The 21,501-nt window shown below is 41.7% G+C and overlaps 1 protein-coding gene across 1 annotated transcript in view; it reads left to right on the forward strand.

Annotated features, from left to right (window-relative positions):
• The window catches only part of DNAH6 (dynein axonemal heavy chain 6), a 182,414-nt gene that overhangs the window by 15,255 nt on the left and 145,658 nt on the right, over positions 1-21,501 (forward strand). Inside the window, exons 11-22 of the mRNA XM_077818058.1 lie at positions 980-1,180; positions 1,659-1,779; positions 2,789-2,940; positions 3,571-3,723; positions 6,490-6,741; positions 8,395-8,523; positions 10,866-10,979; positions 14,303-14,446; positions 15,026-15,238; positions 16,158-16,250; positions 17,064-17,183; positions 19,295-19,475. Of these exons, the coding sequence (XP_077674184.1) occupies positions 980-1,180; positions 1,659-1,779; positions 2,789-2,940; positions 3,571-3,723; positions 6,490-6,741; positions 8,395-8,523; positions 10,866-10,979; positions 14,303-14,446; positions 15,026-15,238; positions 16,158-16,250; positions 17,064-17,183; positions 19,295-19,475 (1,873 nt within the window). The remainder of the gene's footprint in view (positions 1-979; positions 1,181-1,658; positions 1,780-2,788; positions 2,941-3,570; positions 3,724-6,489; positions 6,742-8,394; positions 8,524-10,865; positions 10,980-14,302; positions 14,447-15,025; positions 15,239-16,157; positions 16,251-17,063; positions 17,184-19,294; positions 19,476-21,501) is intronic.

The raw sequence follows: 21,501 nt of genomic DNA on the forward strand, positions 1-21,501 counted from the left end.
ATCTCCTTCCTTAGAAGTTTTTAAGGTCAGGCTTGACAAAGTCCTGGCTGGGATGATTTAGTTGGGGCTTGGTCCTGCTTTGAGCAGGGGGTTGGACTAAATGACCTCCTGAGGTCCCTTCCAACCCTGATATTCTATGATTCTATGGTGTTCTCACTATAAAAATGGAACTGATTATGTGCTTTGGATCTCAAAGATACCTGTATGCATTAGGGATTCATCCCACACTCTCAGGTGACATCTCACATTTGTACATACTCTCTACCTGATTGTCTCCCACTGCTGCCCTTTGGAATAGAGACTGCTGCCTAATACAGTAACCGCTCAGGGTATGTCTACACTGCAGCTGGGAGCGAGCCTCCCAGCCCAGGTAGACAGACTTGGGCTTGTGGAGCTCACAATAGCGCACTAAAAAGGAGCTGTGTGAACACTGCAGCACTGGCGGAGGCTTGGACCCTGTGGGTAGGATGGGCTTGAACTTGGGTGGCTAGCCCGAGTCTCTGCAAGTGCCTCAACCTGCGCATATCTATTTTTAATGCAGTAGCACAAGCCAGCTACTGCATTAAACTGTCTTCTTGGGCTAACTGAGTCTGCATAGCTTTCTTCAGCTCTTCTTCCACATCCAATAGTGCAACAGTGATATTCTGCATCAATTGTGGTTGGGAACCAGCTCTTCTCTACAAGCAGAGTGCCTTCTGTATTTTTTGTTGTGAGGAGTGATGGTTTTCTCTGGGTTCTCCCTGTTTGCTCTCCGTATGAGGCTCCATCTAGTATCTTATCTGGCAAGAGCAGTGCTTAGCATGTTGCCTCTCCACTACTCCCCATTCCTGCTGGTCTGGAAGTGAGACATATTGATAATCTGCTGTAGACCTTTGTATACATACAAATGCACTATATTTTGGAAATATTTCACATCTAATTTATTTCACAATTCAGAAGGATTCAAAGGGTGTTAATGATGTTTTCTGTTGTCTAACAGGAACGTATTGCAGATATTATTAATCAGTTTCAGGCAACTGTGTTGTCTGTTGCTAACCTTGTACCTGATCAATACTTTGATGCCTTTACTCGTCCTATTATTAATAACAAAATTGAAGAAAAGACTTGTGGTGAAGGACCAAGTTTATCAACCATGTTTAAAGATGATAAGCATTTGCAAGCTATCATCCAGCAAATAAAGGTACCAAACGGTTTCAATTTTAGATTTGATTTTTAATTAATCAATACCCCTGTGTGCCAAGTCTCTTCTGAAGGTACTGCCCGTAGGTTTGTCTAAGGGTGATACAACACTGTACAGTTTGCATGCCTATCCAATCTTTGATGAGACTGGGCTAATAGACGCCAGTTATGTTCATGGGCACCTGTCCACAAGGAAATTGACTGACACTACCAAATATTTTCAACCAGGTCACCAAACTGACCTTAGATGGCAATGAGTTTGATTCACCATTGATCTGAGTTAGATGCAGATTGGCGACCTAGAGATAAAAGATCACTATTCCATTACTAATCTACTGAACCTTACAGTTTCTCCAGAAATTTTCTTTTAAAGTACCAAAAAGAGGAGTCAATGTATCATGTAGAATTGTTTTAATTTCTTCTATTTGTTTGCGCCAAGCAAATTCTTACGTACAATGGTTTTTTTGTGTAACATTTAGGAAACTGTGTATTCAGCATTTGAGTCAGCCAGCTTATATGCAGACACTTTTGAACGGTTTCGGTTATTTTTCAAAGAAAATGAAAGTCTTGACTTGGAAGCTCTGAAGCAGCAGGAACATGGTGAGTTGTCTTTTTCTCTAATTTTTAACTAAGATTCTTTGTTTGTTTTCTGTGTTATTGCAGCAAATATCTGCGGCATTTACTCTTGATTTGGTTATAAATGTTCTCTAGACCAGTTTCCAGCAGAGGAGTGCATTAATCATGGGTTCAAACATTTATTTACTCTTTCACACAAAATAATCTATGACTGTGTGCACACAAGATAACAATGGAATGAACTCCATTTGTATCTGCAACAGTGGAATAAGCTGTATTTAAGCCTTGATCCTGCAACTGGATCTGCATAGGTGGCCCCTGTGGAATCCTTTTAAAGTCAGTGCTGTTCCATGAGGGGGCTGTGCTCATCTGATTGTGGGATCTGAGCCTTAGTTTGCACCTTTTGACTTCTTATCTGCTTATGCCCAAATAAATCTGTTAGTCTTTAAGGCCTCATTGTTTTAAGTATTTCAGTGTTTCTCCGGTGTGCTAGGCAGGTACTGATGTTTACCTGCACCATGCAAGGGCCACTGCCTCCAGCAGCAGTGCACGTTTGTCCCTCCAGCAGATGATTTCTTCCCTCAGCCCTGGCACAGCCTCTCCCTACCCACTGCCCTTTCATAAGCCAGAGTAGGTCCCCATTCCCTTTATGTTTATTTACTCAGTGAGGACAAGTGTCATGCCTTTAAAAAGAAAAAGCTAATCAAACTTTATAGAACTTAAATTTTAAAAGGCTTGGTTTTAGCTTTGGGCAAAGGTTCAGGTTGTTTTATCCAAATTGAATGGTCTGTACCTATCTCTTAAAGCTGAACCTTAGTTTTGAAACACTGACCCATAGCTCTGTCTTGTAGTTTCAGTACATTGTTCAGTTGAATAGATGTTTGCATTTGTTTCTGTTTAGATAATCAAAGTTCTAAATATGTTTTGTTATGTTTACAACTATCTGATAACAATTGTTCATACACTTTTGATCATTCTTCACACAAAGTGTCAGTTATTATTTTTAGTTTGACACTGTCATTATAACACACAGGTGTTGATTTCTTTGCGGAACAACTGGAGAAATATCACAGAGAACACAAAGATGCTTTGGCAATAAAGCAGAAAAGAAATGTAGGCTTGTTGCTCATAGATGCTAGAAAACTGAAAGAAAAATTAATACCATCACCAAAGCGCTGCTTGGAGGTAAATCTACAGGCAATATAGCAAGAATTTATTCCATTTCAGTTTTGCTAAGGTCAGTGACTGCCCAGTGAAGCAACTGGACAAGCTGGCCAGTTTGTTTCGTTTGAAGTCCTACCATTATTTATATCCTAGTACAAAAAATGTTATGACATCTCCAGCAATATCATGGGTTCATCTCGTTTTTAAACTCAGTTCATACGCTAATTTCACAGGTACTTTGCAACATCCTTTAAGATGTACTGCAAAATATTACAATGTGTCATCTTGGTTGTAAAGTGGAGTATCTTACCATGAGCACACAGTGCCAGTGCTTTGGGATTGTACTGGCTGCCTGTTTGTTATAGGTTCAAGTTTAAAATGATCTGCTCTGAAAAAGGCCTAATTGGCCTGGAACCTCCCTAACAGAGAACATTCACCTCTCCCTATGACATCAGTTGAGATCAGCGGAGGCTCTCGAGCTGGAGCTCCTTTGATTAAAAAGAAAGGAGCTGCCAGCAGAGCATTCTACACGAGGGCTCTTCATCTTTGGAACTCGCTCCCATTCAGGCCAAAATAGCATGAATTTATTGACCTTTCACCTCTAGCTTTAAGAATATTTTACACAATCTACTATTTCCCTTTGCTTTCTAGGTTATTAACGATATGCTTCCAGTTATCGGGAAGAAAAAAGTGACTGCCATTATAGCTGAGGCACAAGATGCCAAATTTAAACTTGAGTTTCTCCCATCCACAACTACAGAATATGTTAATAGCCTGATATTCCTTGATGAAATTCAGGAACGAGTAAGTACATTCTATCTTTCAGGAGATTGGGGTGAGGGGCCACTGCATATATGTATACGTATTTTATATATGTCATTTATTGAAAAAGGTGGGTAAGGAAGACCATGTATTCACATGCTGCAGACCCCCACAAAAGTAAAAAATAAAGTTTGTACATTATCATTTCTTAATGGAGCATCACTAGAAATTATAAGACTGGGTCAGAGTTAATATCAAACTTGTGTTATACTTTTTTGCTTATACACAGCCAGTTCATTAGTCAGGAATGGACTATTGAGCTGACGACCTCCATCACAGAGATGTGTCTCATCACATCACAGAGACAGCACAGTGGTGAGGAGTTTTGGTGTCACATTTCCCTCTATATAAAACTGGGATCTGTGTCTCAAGCCCAGTATTCTGCCTTTACTGGTAGAAGCAGCTCAAGAAGAGAAGAGCTCTCTCTGCTCAGTTTGCTATTGAAAGGCTTTTTTCATTGGCTATGTCTGGAGTTCTTTTCCCTCCTCCTCACTCCTCCTGGCAGGCTCCTGATGCACAGAGCTCAGTGGAGGACGTGACTAGAGAAAACAAGCATAGCAGGGCCACTATCTATGAGTATCCTTCTGTTCTAGCAGTGGGGTACTATCTGGCAGCCCCTCCAGCTTCTGAGACTGATGATTTTCTGTGCTGATACTGCATAGTGGTAACACTTACATGAAGAGCCTTTTCAGATGCTCCTCTTGTCAATGGCCAAGGTCCTTGGACAACTAGTTCACCTTCCCAGGTTCAGTCCTTCAGCCTTTAAAAATTTGGCGCAAGATCAGAAATCTGACACAGGAAAGGTCTCTAACAGAGGTCCTAGTTAGCAGGATCAAGTTGATATGCCTCCCTCTTAGACTAGGATGCATGAATGGAATTTCACTTGTGCCATGGGAAGTATTCGTACACGGTACTGGAAGAGGAACCTAATGATATCAGCTGCTTCTGTGCAGAGTATGATCAATGGCCAGGCCAACTGGCTGAGTCATCAGACACTCTCCCCAAGACAGTGGGGGGATTGAACGGCAAATGCTTCAGTCAGTCTTCCTGGAGTGGGGGAATCCACAGATTGACTCAAATAGCAACAACAATGGTATCTGTTCTGTTCCAGGGAATGAGAAAGCAAGGCATGGAAGATAGATGCCTTCTCCTTTAGTCTGTCCTTGTTAGTGTTTATGGTCATCAAAGACCTCCTGGTGCCAGGATCATGTGTGCTACCATGACAAAGGCATAGTTTAATTGACAGCCTAATCCTGGGAAGGATGAATTGTGAATTTGGCCATCCCAACTAGCTGGAGAATGTTCTCCTTCAGACTATGGGGGACTCTATATCCAAGATTTGTTACCACATCTTCAGAACCTGATGTATTATATGCAACATGGCCTCAGTGCTAAATCAGTTTCAGCCAAGACCTATATTTGGTTTTTGTTCAATCAATACATTAAGAATCCAAATGGCTATATTAGGAGCTCTTATGATTCCTTCAGAAAAGAGATTCTAATTTCTCATCCTCCTGTGCTAATGATTTACGCATGCTGTGACAAAAATCTGTCCTTCTATCCAAACACCCATTGGAAGTTGTTCCTGGATTAGCTGATGCAGCAGTCATTTGAACTGTGGGCTACAACCCCAGTGTTTTTTTCCCCTTAATTTAAAGTAGCTTTTCTTATACCAGTCACCCCTGTGAGAAGGAACAGTATTTTGAATGTCTGATTAGTCATGGCAATGCGGTCCTACGGACAATCTTGGAATTGCTTTCTAAAGTTGTCCCTTACCAACTGCACCAGGAAATTTCTTTTTCATCCTTTTTGTACAAATATTTCTTACCTCACTGAGATAAGATGGCAGCTTCTGGACATGTTGTTAGTTGCTTCAGGGTCAGAAGCATTGGAAGTTATCCGCTGGGCTTGTGATACAGTTTACCAAGCATATGTAGGGGGAAGCTGTGATATCAGAAATCCTTGGCAGTGAGCTGCCACTGCATGCTCATGGGTGGTGTGGCCAAACCAATAGACCATTCCAGACTAGAGGACTTCCTGTTATGAGGAGACAACTTTTACAGGTAAGGACAAAGCTACCTGTTTTCATTTTTAAAATGTTTCTAATTATTGCCAGCTGAAAAATATGTACTTATTGCATTCACAGGTGGTGAATGCTGTGTTAAACATTGAACTACATTTTCAAGTTTTAACCTCCCTTTTTCAGCTGCTAATAATTTTCTCAAATTCCTTTTAGACTGAAATTTCACACTTTTAGTAGCAGCAAAATCCATCGTCTCCAAGTGGGAACCAGAACATCCAGAAATAGACTTACTTGCAACCAGCAAAATAAAGCAAACTGAGAGAGTAACTGTGTGCCACTGCCTAATATTTTGGTATCAAAACTCTCTACAATGGAATAAAATGGTAACATAGCATACTGTATGCTAAGGGAGGGTACATTGAAGAAGATGCCATAAGTCCAGCCAAACATTTCTGTCTTCTCCAGCAGCCTGGACATACTCTGTTTTCAAACAGTAGTGATATAAGAAACTAAAAAATTCAGGGACAAGATTAACCTGTTAATTTTAATCACATAAAAAGATAATATTTGGCTAGGACTTGTTTTCTTCCCCTTATTAAAATTATTTTTCTATAATAACCATATTTTGATACTGTCAGCAATGTAACTAAGATTAAATAATGGTAAGGATTACTTAAGAAAACATGGTTGATTCACAGTAGTTGAAGTATGACTGTTTTTTGCAGATTGAAAGCCTTGAAGAAGAAGGAAATGTGGTAACTCAGATGTATCAGCTTATTGAACAGTACCAAGTACCAACACCTCCTGAAGATTTTGCTCTTTTTGCAACTCTGAAACCATCCATTGTTGCAGTTCGCAATGCAATTGACAAATCAGTGGGTGAAAGAGATTCCAGCATTACCAAATTTTGTCAACATTTAGACCAAGATGTTGTAGAGCTAAATGAGGAAGTGAAAGAAGTGAAACAGCAAGCCCAGGTTTGCAAAGAGCAGTTTACATTATTTTCATACTGTACATAATTTCTGCAATTGTGTTTTATTAAAACAAGACAACTGAGCAGTAATAAGGACTATAAAGTTATCAACAGTCTATTCAACAATGTGAAGTAAAGTTTGATCTGTAATCCGATGCAAATGCTCACATTTTAAATTGTGCTGTATGAGTTAAAGGGTTGCACAGTATTTCTGAGGGCAGGATTTGGCCTTATGGATCTAAATATATAGGACCAAATTGTATCTTCTGCACCAAAACAGAGCTGATCTTATCACAGTGGTTCTCTCAGGGACTGGACTTCTCCCCAACCTGTCTCAGAGCTTCAGCAATGTCCCACATACTTACTGCCTCTGCATGTGATGGGGTTCATCAGCTTGGCACTTGCTCCTTCACCTTCCTGCCCTCATCCCAAGGTCCCTGAGCATCGGGGTACAGTGAGTCACCATGAAGCTGGGCTCTGTGCCTTCTCAGGGGCTGTGGACCCCACATGGAGTCCCAAAATCCTCATCTTCCTACCACGGGCAAGGGAAGCACACCAGTTCCATTGTAACCAGGGTGTTGTGGATAGAGGGGCAGGATTTGATCTGTAATGCTTAGACATATTTTGAAACGTACATGTTTTTAAAAGTGAGAAGTAATTCTTCTGCTCTACTCTGCGCTGATTAGGCCTCAGCTGGAGTATTGTGTCCAGTTCTGGATGCCACATTTCAGGAAAGATATGGACAAATTGGAGTAAGTCCAGAGAAGAGCAAAAAAATTAAAACATGACCTATCAGGGAAGATTGAAAAAATTGGGTTTGTTTAGTCTGGAAAAGAGAAGATTGAGAGGGGACAGGATAACAGTTTTCAAATATATAAAAGGCTGTTACACGGAGGAGGGAGAGAAAATGTTCTTAACCTCTGAGGATAGGACAAGAAGCAATGGGCTTAAATTGCAGCAAGGGAGGTTTAGGTTGGACATTAGGCAAAACTTCCTAACTGTCAGGGTGGTTAAGCACTGGAATAAATTGCCTAGGGAGGTTGTGGAATCTCCATCATTGGGGATTTTTAAGAGCAGGTTAGACAAACACCTGACAGAGATGGTCTAGATAATACTTAGTCCTGCCATGAGTGCAGGGGGCTGGACTATGTGACCTCTCGAGGTCCCTTCCAGTCCTGTGATTCTATCATTCCATGGTTATGGATATAAAAGGGATCAGTACTTGCCCAACTGCAGGGTTTCCTCACAGATGTTGCCATAAGCAATCAGGTCCTGGAAAGATGCCCTTACTCTGTGACCCTAACCATGGCATAGGGAAGTTCCATGACCTATTCGGTTAGGGAGCTAACCTTCATCAACTGACGACAAATGGAAGATGGCGGTGGGAGAATATATTTTTCATTTATAAAGAGAAGAGATTTGATCTAGAATCTTTGAGACTTGATAACTTTTCCATACCTATTTACATGGGTCATTTAAAATAGATTAAATCTCATCACACATACGTTATGCAATAAATTTTAATATTGAAACATTGGTCGTATATGTCACTGAGTTTAAAACTTATTTCCATTAGCCTGGAATATAGGATGTTTATGTCAACCTGAACTAAAAGCTAAATTTAACAAACTAACAAAAAGTTGTTTTTGCTAAACAGGACCCACAGATTTTGGATATTGCAGCTGACCACGCCAAAGTAAAACAAACTCTGACAGACTTGCAAACCATTCTAGATGAGCTACAGAAACGGGCATTCCAGTATAAATCCTACCAGAAGAATTTTAAGGTAATTTTTCCCCTCAGCTCTTTGCTGGACTTTTATGAAGCCTGAATTGAGCTGTATTTTTTGCAGTGTTAAACAAATTTTTCTGAATAGCAGAACTTTGTAAAGCCAATGCCCTGGCTAGTGTGTTTTTGGAAATAGGTATTTCTTGCCCAAACCTGCTCATGCACAAGCGAAGGCTGGATTGAGTCTCCTTTGAAAAATTGTTTGTGTAATGTCCTAATTAAACCAATGGGATTTTGTAATCTTTGTAAGCATTTTAAAGAGACTTTATGAAAATCACAATCTCCATCAGCTATGTATGGGGTGGGGTGGGGGTGGGAGTTCAAGGGACTAACAAAGACCCGGCTAGAAGTCTGGGGATTGTTTGTGGCTCACTTCTGATAAGGCCCAGGTAGGCCCATGTCCTATTGCATGTTTACTGGTATATCGTTTCCTAATCAAACAGGCTCATGAGGGAATCCAGATGTCCGCACACTGTACCTTCTTTGATGTGTCTGCATTGAAGGAGCTAATGCACTGTGGGAAGTACCTTGATTTTATTAGAATTTTCAGATAATACCATGGAACAGCCTGTGGCAGTCACCTGGACTTCCCCATTGGTCTCTTCAGCTAGGGAAAAAAATGCACAAGAAATGTGCAGTAGGGAGCAATCCTCCTTTGGCAGGGAGTTGGGCTACGTCTTTTAATAGGTCTTTTTCCTCTTTAGACTGTGAATCCTTTGGGCTTTGGGATTCCTTATAGGCTTGGAAACCAGAGTTCTTCTGGAGCGTAACCCTTGTAAGAGCTACATTAAAGAAACAAAAGTGACAAACACTGACTGCATTTGTAATATCTATGAACTATCTGTTGTATGAGGGCCTCATGAGCATTAGATGAGAGCTTTGCCACCACGCCTGGATGTTTGTGTGGCAATAAATGTAATGCTGATGAGAACGACTGATGACAGGGAGTTTGTAAGCTTTGTAAGCACTCACCTTACAACTTATTTGCCTCTCAGAGGGTACCTACATTGCTGGAAGGGCCACTAGAGCTTGTAACTTCAGCCGGTACAATATCTGATAGTACAACAGCTGAGACTTCTTTCAAAGGTTCCACTTCTCATAGTTGAAAGCACTGGGTTACACAACTGTATGTCATAACTTCTAAGAACTATATTGGAGGAGGCTGTAATTTCCCTGGGTTTGGACATGTGCTTTAAGTGGATACATATGTACAGCTGTATCAGTAGGTTTAGAGGGGTAAGTAGCACCAGCATGCTGTTGGATAGAACAGACTTTTTTGGAAGATGTCAGTTTGCTGGTTACTAACCTAATGCCATCTTTGGGTAGCACCTGGATCCTAATAATATTTAGGTGGCCACAATACCATCTGCAAACATGGGCAGTTGAGTTACTGTGAATTGGTTATGGGTGATAAACAGAATTATTGCAATCTGTTAGCGTGGGAGAGCTCCTCTACCTGTAGTTAAAGGGAATGTCACTGATACGTCTCAGGACTGGGTACACCATGGAAATCAAGTAGAGCTTTTCCAGCTTCTTAAAGCATCTCTTTGTTTAGTGATGAATATTCAGCACAGATGGAGAGAGCTATTTTAATGCAATGTATGTGCCTTGGCAGTTTTTCACAGAACTGACTAAAAATTAACAGTAGACTGCAATATTTACTGACTGCTGTAAATAAAAGGAGTCAAGACAACTGAAGGGAGTTCACAATAATTTTGTATCTTTTGCACAAAAATATTTAAGAAGAAAAGTGGTTTAGAACAGATTATTTGCTCCTAAAGCAATATGATAAATTGCTATCCCTACTCTTCCCCAATGTTAACTGTAGCATTTGGGAAATGTGAAGTGGGTATTTTAAAAAATACACATTAGATCAGAGGTGGGCAAACTACAGCCCGTGGGCCACTTCTGGCCCGCGGGACTGTCTTGCCTAGCCTTTGAGCTCCTGGCCAGGGAGGCTACCTCTGGCCCCTCCCCTGCTGCTCCCCCCCCCCCCACCGCAGTGACGCCGCTGGTAAGAGGGCGGGGAGCGGGGGGGGGGTTGGATAAGGGGCAGGAGGTCCCGGGGGACCTCTCAGGGGGCGGAGGTGTGGATAGGGGACAGGGAACGGGGGGGGTTGGATATGTCTGGGGTTCTGAGGGGGGCGGGAAGTGGGAGGGGGCGTATAGGAGGTGGGGGGCCAGGCTGTTTGGGGGGAACAGCCTTTCCTACCCAGTCCTCCATACAGTTTCGCATCCCTATGTGGCTCTCGGGCCAAAAAGTTTGTCCATCCCTGCATTAGATTGTTTGTTTGTTTTATAATAAGTTTTAAAAATGACTTTTTAAATTTCTCTTTTGAGGTGGAAATTTCAAAATTTGATGCTTTGGAGGAAGTTAGTGCAGAACTGAAACTCAAACAGCTGCTTTGGGATTCTTGTTCTGAATGGGAAATACTCCAAACAGAATGGATGGAGGTAAATTAAGTGCTCTGATTCCTAAATGACTAAGTATAAAAATGATGTATAATACGGTTTATAATATAAAATTCTAGTTTATAATATGTAGAAAAAATACTTTCTTTTGTTTTTCCAAAGTGGCATTATAGATTTTTGAATTACAGAGCTATAAAAGATTACTATGCAGCTAATCTTTTTGTAAATTATTCCAGAGGTTATGCTTCTTGAATTGCTCTATACTATCTTGTGAGTTTAGTGAAGCAAATTGTAAAGCTTGAATAACATGGCAGGAATTTTGTAGATAAGTAAGTTTTATTCTAACCATTTAGAACAAACATTTGGGTTATGAAGGCTACTTAATCTTTGTGTCACTATGGATATCTGCAGTTACTAAGGCTACTAAAGAGGAAAAAGAAAAAGAAAAAAGAATAAAAATAGTCTGCCCTTAGATAAAGTTTCACTTTCCTTCATTTGGCTTTCTTCAGGCTTCTCTTCAAAATATACATGAGTTACTCCTGTGGGGAATTCTGTGCCACTGCGCATGCGCAGAATTTATGTCCCTCACAGATTTATTTGCTTCCCCATGGAAAAATCACTTTCTGATGGGGAAGCAAAGGGAAGCCACAAAAGCAGTCATGCGACCCACCCCAGCAGTATGTTTCAGGTGTCCAGGGCCGCGAGCAGAGAGGTAAATGATTGTGGGGCAGGAGGCGGGACTGGGGAAGACCTGGCTGGTGTCTCCTACCCTGCGCCAGGCTCAGCTATTAGTCCCAGATGGGCTGGGGAAGATCCCCTGGCATCCGGGGCCGTGTCAGACACACCCCCAGATTTCTCCCCCAGCTGTAGGAAATGCCGCAACCCGCCCCCCACATATACACACTTCCTGCACCCAACGCTCCTGAGCTGAAGGAGGAGGGATCACTGTACAGGGAGCTGCTCTCCCATCCTTCCAACCCCCAGGCCTCCATACCCCCTCATACCCAGACCCTCCCACCAAGCCTCTGGCCCCTGCACCCAGAACTCCCCCCCCTGTTGAACCTCACCCCCCCTTCACCTGAACCAACCCCAATGAGCCACCTGCACCTGGATCCCTACCCCACTGAGCTCCACTTCCCGACCATCTGGACCCCTCCCCTGAGCCCCCCCACACCCAGACCCCCCCTTCCGAGCTCTATCCCCCACGCCCCCCATGCTGCACCCCAACCACCTATACCTGGACCCAATCTGCAGGGTCCCATTACCGTTGCACCCAGAACCCTCCAACAAGCCCCTGTGCATCCAGATCCCCCCCGCATCCGGATCCCCCACTGAACCGCCCGCACCCAGATTGCTCCACACAGAACCCTCTCAACCCACACATGGATCCCTCGATGCTAAGCCCCTCCACACTTGGATCTTGCCATGCTGAGCCTGCTTGCCTGCACCTGGCAAGGAGGGGCAGGCCCAGTCCTTGCGCTGTGTCAGGGTTGGGTGCAGCCTTTCTGCTGAGTCTGTGTCCTGGGTGGGAGCTGCACAGTGATCTCCCACCTCTGTGTAGCCAGTGGCCTGTGCTCCCCAATGCCATGCTAGAGCCTCCACATTTATTTGACAAATTTGCATAATTTTACAGAATTTTGAAATGTAGTATGCAAAAGTTTTAATTTTTTGGTGCAGAATGCTGCCAGGAGTAGTGGGTTGGATCCTGCAGTGGTCAGATGACACCTCAAAGCATGAGTTTTGGCTACTCATGTCTTGGCCAACAAAACAGCTAATATTCTTCTGGGTTGTAAAATTCTTTCACCGCCTCTTCACATTCAGCTGTAGTTTTGACATTCTGACCGCCTGCAGTAGTAATTTCCAGCATGATTTGTGAAGAAGTTTTTGTTTTATATTTACCTGCGATTAACTTTAAACATCTCACTGATACCTTTTGTTTTCTAACCACCGATTATCTCTATAATAATATCCATAGATTGGAAGCTCTTTATGGCCAGGGCCATCTTTTCATTACATGACGTACAGAGCCTAGCACAATGGGGTCCTGAACGATGGCTCTAGGTGCCCCTTCAGTACATATAAATCCATAAATATTATTATTATGAGACTGCATATAACTCCTCAGTCATTATAGTAATGGCATATTCTTGTGTGTGGGTTCCCAGTGCTGTACTGGTGGGAACTGCCATGACTTCAGAGGTTTAGGGCGGCCAGCACCTCCCCTCCTACAGATGGGATGTTCTCTCCCTGTTGGGGAGATGGACTAGCCCTTAGTGCCTCTAGCTGTCAGTTCCTGTTTCGCTGCTGACTGGAAGAGGGGCTCCCTATCACTGCTGCTGCAGCTGCATTAGTCAGAAAAATCAACATTTTATCTGCTTTGTGCTGATTTTTGTGAGTGTTTCCTCAAGGTGTAGAGTAATGTATGCAACTATCTTAGATTCTGTCAGTGAAAACGAACTAACTAAATGGAGAAGGAAGGTTGATTTTTTTGTGCTGTGCGAGGTGTCTCCTACTTCTCAATACTAGTGTTTCATAATTTCTTCCTCCCCCACTGCTTTTAGTCTTTCCTGCTCGTTTAGATCAAATTTGGCTCCATTTGTGCCCTCCTATAAAATACTGAGGTGTGTTTCCTATTGTGTATCAGGCTGCCATACACCCTAAGTGGGAGCCTTCTTCCACCAGAGCATAGAGGGATTCCGCATCTGAAAGGTATATGGTACATCTCATCCTACCTCTTGTCATGGTATGGTAGTTGGTGTCATGGTGTATTTACTTACTGTATATTAATTACCTACTAGATGTCTGTGTGTGCTGTATAGAGATTTAGACAAGGCTTGGTCCCTGGTGAAAACAAGGCAGACAATGCTGGGACTTGAGTTGTGGGGAAACCTGTTTGTGTTTGTACTTTGTTGTTGTCCAGTTGTTTAAGAAAGACTGTGGTCATTCCATATATTGTGGCAGTGGAAGACTGCAGGCATCAAAAGTGCCAGCTTTGCCTATTATCAAACACAGTATGGCCTTTCCTTTTTAATTTGCAAAATTCACTGAGTCTCCCTATCATTAGTGTTCTATTGTAGTACCTTTCTTTTACCTGTGTTTAATGGATTAGGTGTATATAATAGTGCTTTGCTTTAGAATATATGGTCTTTTGAAGCCTTTGAGTGCCCAAGGATTGCAGGATCTGACCATATACTGTAATTGTTGTACGCACTGTGTGTCAGATTTTGCTACCCTTACTTACGTTGAGTAGTATCTTTCTGTATGAGTAGTGCCATTGATTGCAGTGATTTCTTTGTGGAGTAAGGTACTATACAAAATGAATGTGACCATTAATTAATATATTTTTCTATGTTTGATTTCCACAGTGTAAATTTGATAGCTTGGATCCAGAATACCTGAATTCTCAGGTTTCCAAGTACGCCAAATTTGTGAATCAGTTGGAAAAAGGTTTGCCACCCAATAATATAGTGCCCCGGCTCAAGGGGAATGTGGAGAAGATGAGAGAAAAGGTAAAATAGCAACTTGAAATTCACTTTCCAAAAAGCTTTTTAGAAAAGGGGAGGGATAGCTCAGTGGTTTGAGGGTTGGCCTGCTAAACCCAGGGTTGTGAGTTCAATCCTCAAGGGGGCCATTTAGGGATCTGGGGAAAAAATTGGGGACTGGTCCTGCTTTGAGCAGGGGGTTGGACTAGATGACCTTCTGAGGTCCCTTCCAAACATGATATTCTATGATTCTATGAAAAACATGAAGTTAAAATATACTACTTATTTTTCAATAAACTTCAAAGATTCCCTCATTTTATATAACTCGTCCAGAGGCAAAATGGAAAAGGAGTGAAAAACAAAAAACTGAAAAGTTCAGTTTTTTAAAACCAAACGATTTTGGTTTTTGCCAAAAATTTCAAACAAAAAGAAACTGTGGGGAAAAGGATCTTTTGTTTGTAAAAATAATTAAATAAAATTTTTGATCAAAAGTCTTTTACAAGTTCTACTTACAAGCTTTATTTAAAAGATGGTGCTTTGAGAGAGGTCTAGCGTTGTAAAATACATGAATGAAAAATAAATATATTGTTCATTTGACTTTTCCAGCTTCCAGTTATCACAGACCTAAGAAACCCCTTTTTGAAACCCAGGCACTGGGCAGTTTTGGAGCAAATAGTTAATGCACAACTGGTGGATGTGGAATACCCGTTATCTTTGGCTCGACTTGTTGAGCTCAGTGCTTTTGACTTTTCTCAAGAAATTCAGGATGTTTCTGGACAAGCCTCTGGAGAAGCTTCCCTGGAGACCATTCTCAAAAAGGTAACTTTTACAAACAAACATTTTGTCTTTGTTTTTGACAATGGGCTGAAAATCTTGACCTTTTTATGGACGAATAAGAAAGAATGTGTCTCTCAGTTATGGTTCACAATATATAAGTACCGCATTAATGGTAAGTAGAATTTTTATATTTGAGTGAAATATAAAGCAGAAATACAGTTTCTGTCATAATTCGTAGATTCATAGATATTACGGTCAGAAGGGACCGTTATGATCATCTAGTCTGACCTCCTGCACAATGCAGGCCACAGAATCTCACCCGCCCACTCCTGCAATAAACCTCTCACCCTTAATAATAGACCTCTGCCCTTCCAAGGAGCATGTTCAAGGGGGCTTACAAAGGCAGAGAATGATTCTGCAGGTGCACTGCCCACAGAACTCTCCTTGGCGGAGAATGTTGGGCCCACAGAATGTTCTGTGCCTTTTCGACTGCCTCTACAGTAGCACATACCTCCTGATGTCAGCAAGTCTGTGCTGAAGTCATGTTTTGGCTTAAAAAGGCTCTGTGCAAGTTGACATTATTGTAAATAGACAAAAACCACACTTTGTTTATTATGGTTTTATGCAAAATAAGAAAAAGGTTGATGCTTGTTAAATGGAAAAGGACAAAGTCAACAGAGATTTTTTCCCTTTTTCTTCTGAGAAGAGAGAACAATCATTTGACAGTGTCTGTTTAGCCCCATGCATCTGAAGAAGTGGGTTTTTTACCCATGAAAGTTTATGCCCAAATAAATCTGTTAGTCTTTAAGGTGCCACCAGACTCCTCGTTGGGTTTTTTTTAGGTGAAAGAGCAGTTTTTTCATTAGTTGGAATGAGACTGTCTACATTTTATTTACTTTGTAAAACCTAAATGTTTTAGTGTTGTAAGTAGATTTACAAGGTTTATAATTTTCTCAACCAGGTGGAGGATTCTTGGAAAACAACTGAATTCATTGTTCTTCCTCATCGTGATTCTAAAGATGTTTTTATCCTTGGTGGTACAGATGACATTCAGGTAAGTCACTGCTTGTACTTAATAGGCAGCTGAGAAAAGTTCAAGTGAAACTAGCAAAAATTCAGATGAAACTAGCAGTGGCAGGTTACATTTATAAAATTCTGGCAATGACCTGGTAATGGTCTATGTTGATGGAACATTTTATATTATTTTAAACAATGTATAAAAAGATATAAATTCACATTCTTTTTGCTTATCCATTTAATAACAAAATTTTTTCTCAAGAGAGTTTCTAATTTTTCATCAACATTCAGTTCTCCAAAGTTAACAATTGCAATATGTATTACAATATGTAATTATCTTAATAAATTGTAGATATTTTGGTTAATATCAAACATTAGAACTAGAAGAAGTAATATCAGCTGGATGACTGCATAAAACCTATCTAGAGCCCCTCTCCTGCTACTGTCTGCATGCGGTGTACCCTTTTTGCAGGCGCTTGGGTCTATCTGTGCAGAGCCATTTGCAGGATCAGGGCCTAATTTCTGTGATTTAGAAAATATGTTATGAAATTATAACATACACTTAATTCAGCCAAAGTTTGATTCAATTAAAACTTTAGGCAACAAACCATTTGTATTGTAGTTAGGGTGACCAGATGTCCCAATTTTGTAGGGACAGTCCCGATTTTGGCGTCTTTTTCATATATTGACTCCTATTACCTCCCACCCCCATCCCGATTTTTCACACTTGCTGTCTGCTCACCCTAATTGTAGTGAAATAACATACCTTCATCTATTTTATTTTGATCATCGCTAGTGGAGAATCAGGTCCCTAGACAGTAACTGACAGACTGTGTGCTTCTTATTTAAGGTTCTTCTTGATGACAGCACTATTAATGTATCCACTATAGCCTCCTCACGATATGTGGGCCCTCTCAAAGCACGTGTTGATGAATGGCAAAAGCAGCTCTCCTTATTTAGTCAAACATTGGTGAGTAGCAAACAACAAAACAGCTTCTTAGGACTTAGCCTGAGTCTCAAATAAAGGGCAAAGTGGTGGAGTTCTAGTTTATTTTAAAATACTGAATATGCTGAAATTGCTGAAAGGAGTTTTTTTTTTTTAACCTAATTTTACAAGGTGATGTCACAAAGTCCTCTTTGATCTTATATTTGTTGGGAAACCATCATTCAGAAGATGTGAGCGACTTACACAGTTCAAATAATGAGCTTATATTTGTTTAACTTTCACCCTGGGAATGTTATCTAACTGGCAAGTGAATGGCCTCTGCAAATTGGAAGTGCGTGTTGGCTGCAAGCAGAGAGAAGCTAGGGTGCATAGTAAGAGCTTTCAGTAGGGTGGTATCAGATCTCTCCAGGTCTTGGTGTGGGTGGAGGGTGGGTCCGGCAGCCTATGGGAGGCAAGGTCCAAGCCTCTTGCGACGTGGGGTAGCTGGTGCCTTGCTGCTGGAGTGGGGATGACAAGGTCAGCTCTGAGTTCTTGACATGAGGCACTTCTTGCAGAAGGTGTAATAGCTGGGAGTGATTCTGGGTTGGGTACATGTAATTGAGGAAATATAGTGGGCCAGTTCATCAGCTGTGGGGTAGACAGGGCTAATGTTATGGGTAGAGGAAGGGTTCTGCACTGAAATACTGCAGATGATCAACTGAGGATCAATATACAAGGCCCAGTTGGCCTAAATAACACTTGAAGCATGTGGACCTAAATTGAAATGGGAAATTATTCAAAATATTAAAACTAAAGAAAATGTGTATGTGTGATTTTAAAATTTAGCAACAGTAAAACATTAATATTAGAAAGAGAAGCACCACTGGACAGCTTTCTTCCTCTGCAGACGTGGCACTGGGAGAGGCTCACGCAGCACTGATCAGAGCTACGGGAGTTTTTTGCAACAGGAGAAAATAAGAGGTCCTAAGCATGCTCATGTACAGGCGAGGTAGCAGGGTCCCAGAGCTCGGGCTGCAGCCTGAGTCTGAATGTCTACACTGCAATTCAACAGCCCCTTAGCCCGAGTGCTGCGATCCCAAGTCAGCTTGCATGGTCCAGCCACAGGGTCTAATTGCAGTGCAGACATATCCCCAGAGGCCAGCATCACCTGGAAGTGGGATTGTGCCTATCCTATGTCCCCTTTGTGCCAGCCTAGCCGGTGCAAAGAGGCTGGGTTAACAATGAACAGAGCCTGAGGCTTATTTCTCTATAATTTCTCACTGTTGCTACCACCATTGCAACTCCACTGATAGCAGCAGCAGTGTAGACGTGGCACCAATAGCTACTGGTGCTGTGTAGACCTACTCTGAGCAGGGTTAGGGGACATGGTGCTGAAAATGCTGGCAGCCTGGAGTTCTGCTTACACAAGCACTTCTAATGTTGCTACCTCCAGAGAAGCTGCCAGAGTAGTAGCCACAGTAGGAAGTTTAGGGCAAAAAAGCCTTGTGTAGATACCACCTCATAGTATGACATCTTTGTGCTGCTGGAAAACCTGACTGGCCTGCCATATCCAGCACCATCTTGTTAATCCTCATGCAAGGGAAGAAGGCAGCAGACCTGCAGTTAAGCCTTTGTTTGGTGGTGGCCAAGTCAGTCTCTTGCAGTCTTTTCCATGTCATAAAATAAAAGTTCTTCTCAAGCAGCATATATTTTATCCTTTATTTTCCCCTTTAAAAAAAATCACAGTTTAAGAGCGAATCTGACAAACAAATATCCAAGAAAATTTGTTAGATTTTTCAAAGCAGCCTAGCGTGTTATCAAATAGAGTTTACTTGGTGAGTGCATTGGAAATGTACGTTCTTCATGACCATACAATTTGCCATATAGAAAATTATCTTAGGAGATCTTTGGGGAGTGGGGGGCAAAGTGCACACTGTCTCATCAAATGTCTGATAGTTGAGCCAAAGGGCTAAAATTGTGTCATGAATATTGAAATTTTGGCAGTCTAAGGGTGGATATCTGAAATATTGTGGAGGATTCATGTTTAATATTTGTGGATTTTCTTCTGCTTCCCAATTTGAAAATTCAGACTGTATTTCAATAGTTCTCCTTTGTAAGGATGGGGACTAATTGCTCAAGTTTTCCTTTTTTTCTAGGAAGAATGGTTGACATGTCAGAGAAACTGGCTTTACTTAGAAAGTATTTTTAGTGCTCCTGATATACAGAGGCAGCTACCTGGAGAGGCAAAGATGTTCTTACAGGTGGATAAGTCCTGGAAGGAAATAATGAGAAAAGTTAATCGTCTGCCAAATGCTCTTCGTGCTGCTACTCAGCCTGGTATAAAATAATGGTGTATTATCCCAATCAATGTATAAGCCATTGTAGGTGATGTTAATCCTTATTCAGCACTTACTAGACTAACATTTATGTCTGTTAGTAGGATGAAAAATATCTGTACTGCTCCACCCCACGGCCACTCTCTGTGCAGCGTAAAGTAACAAGGAATAAGACAGTAAAGGAATAAGACAGTTGTGTCCTGTTTACTATGTACTGCATTTAATTGCATTATGTTGTCAGTCAACTTTCTGTTTAATATATATTCAAAATGTAACTTGCTATAGCTCATTTGCTCTCTTTATGCATTCTCCCCCTAGTTTCACTGTGCTTTCTCTTCTCTTCCCACTCATAATGTATATCTTCCATTATTGTTTTCAGTGTCCTGTCTCCTTTTTACTTTCTCTCCTTGCAGCCTTTCTCTATATTATGTTCTCTCCCTATTCTCCTATATTTTGTGTCTTTCTATCAATCAGTTTCCCTCACTGTCATCAAGTGGCCTTTCCACCTCCCAACCACACCCTGATGGCTTCAAGGAAGCTCTGCACACAGCCCATTGCCTCAGTTTCCCTTTTCAAAGGGCTCCTTAAATAAACTCCATACAGGCTTTTTTGTCCAATAATGCTCCTGCATCCAAGTCTAGTTTACTGACATAAAGCAGAAAGCAAAAAATCAGTCCGGAGGCTTCTCTGCTTCCCCAAGTCTGTTCTTTGCAGCTCTTCTCTGCCTTGGCAGGCCACTTTCAATCATACCTGGCTGGAGTCTTTTCTTACTTTTGTAAGAGTCTCTCTTTCCATCCAGTACTATCCTCCTTGAGATCTGGTTTTACCCACAAAAGAGTTCAAAATAAAATTGCCTCAATTCCATGCATTTAACCTCTGATCAGGGTCCTCCCAGCCCTTTCCTGCCTATAGTCTCAGGCATGATAACCACTAGACAATTAAGTTGGCTTAACTGTGTTGCTCAGGGATGTGAAAAATCCACACCCATGAGTGGTGTAGCTAAGCCGACCTAACCCCTGGTGTAGATAGCACTGTCTTCTGTCAATCTAGCTACTGCTTCTCGGGGAGGTGGATTGCCTACTCCCACTGGCATAGGTAGTGTCTACACTGAAGCATTACAGCAGTGCAGCTGCAGCGGTCCAGCTGTGCCACTGTAGCATTTTAAGTGTAGAGATACTGTGAGTCCCAAGTCTTTCTGTTAGAACCCAGTGACTCCTAGCAACCTCTGATCTCCCTGAGCATCCTCCACTCAGCTTCCTGTTGCTCTTTATAGCAGAACCAGGTGATCCTTGTCTCAAGCCACCGTGTTACACTCATCTTTCCATCTCTCCCCTACTTCACTAATCTAACTTGTAAACTCTTCCTGAAGGGCTTGATCCTGCAAATGCACACAGGAGTGAGGTGCACGGTGGGTGAAATCATTACCATTCTGATTATATACTATTTAAAACTCACTTTGAATTGGTGTCAATGACCTCAGAAGGTGCAGGGCAATGGAAAATCAGACTCAAGCTTTTCCATATTAAGCATTAAGATCCAGGTACTAAGTGGCACTGGACACTAACTCTTTCATTTGCCAGGGCAGGAGAGTTCATTTTGGATTACAGTAAAATTTGCAGCAGTCAAAACATTCAACTTTCTGCTGCTGCATTCTTGTAGAATCCACTTTATCTGTAGAATGTTAGGACCTTTTTACTGGGTTTTAGACTTCTTTGGTTGTTTGAATCACTTTCTGTCCGTTGAAATTCTTCATAGTCTACAGCATATACAATATTTTAAGAAACAAAATGGACACTTGCTTTATTTTATGAAGTATTTTCCTGCACAAGTCCTCCAAGCCGCAGGCAGGGGATCTCTCATATTCACGACTGAGTACTGCTCTATCTTGGCTTTTTCCAGGGTGATACAGAAGGATGAGGGGCAAGGCGCACTGGAGCCATAAAATGGTGCACATCCCTGTGCCTGGACAGCCCATAGCCACTATTACAGCCCAGTGGTTGGAGTAGCGGCCAAGGAGCAGCTGGATG

The sequence above is a fragment of the Eretmochelys imbricata genome, chromosome 5 (assembly GCF_965152235.1).
Source record: "Eretmochelys imbricata isolate rEreImb1 chromosome 5, rEreImb1.hap1, whole genome shotgun sequence".
In the NCBI taxonomy this organism is placed as follows: Eukaryota; Metazoa; Chordata; order Testudines; family Cheloniidae; genus Eretmochelys; species Eretmochelys imbricata.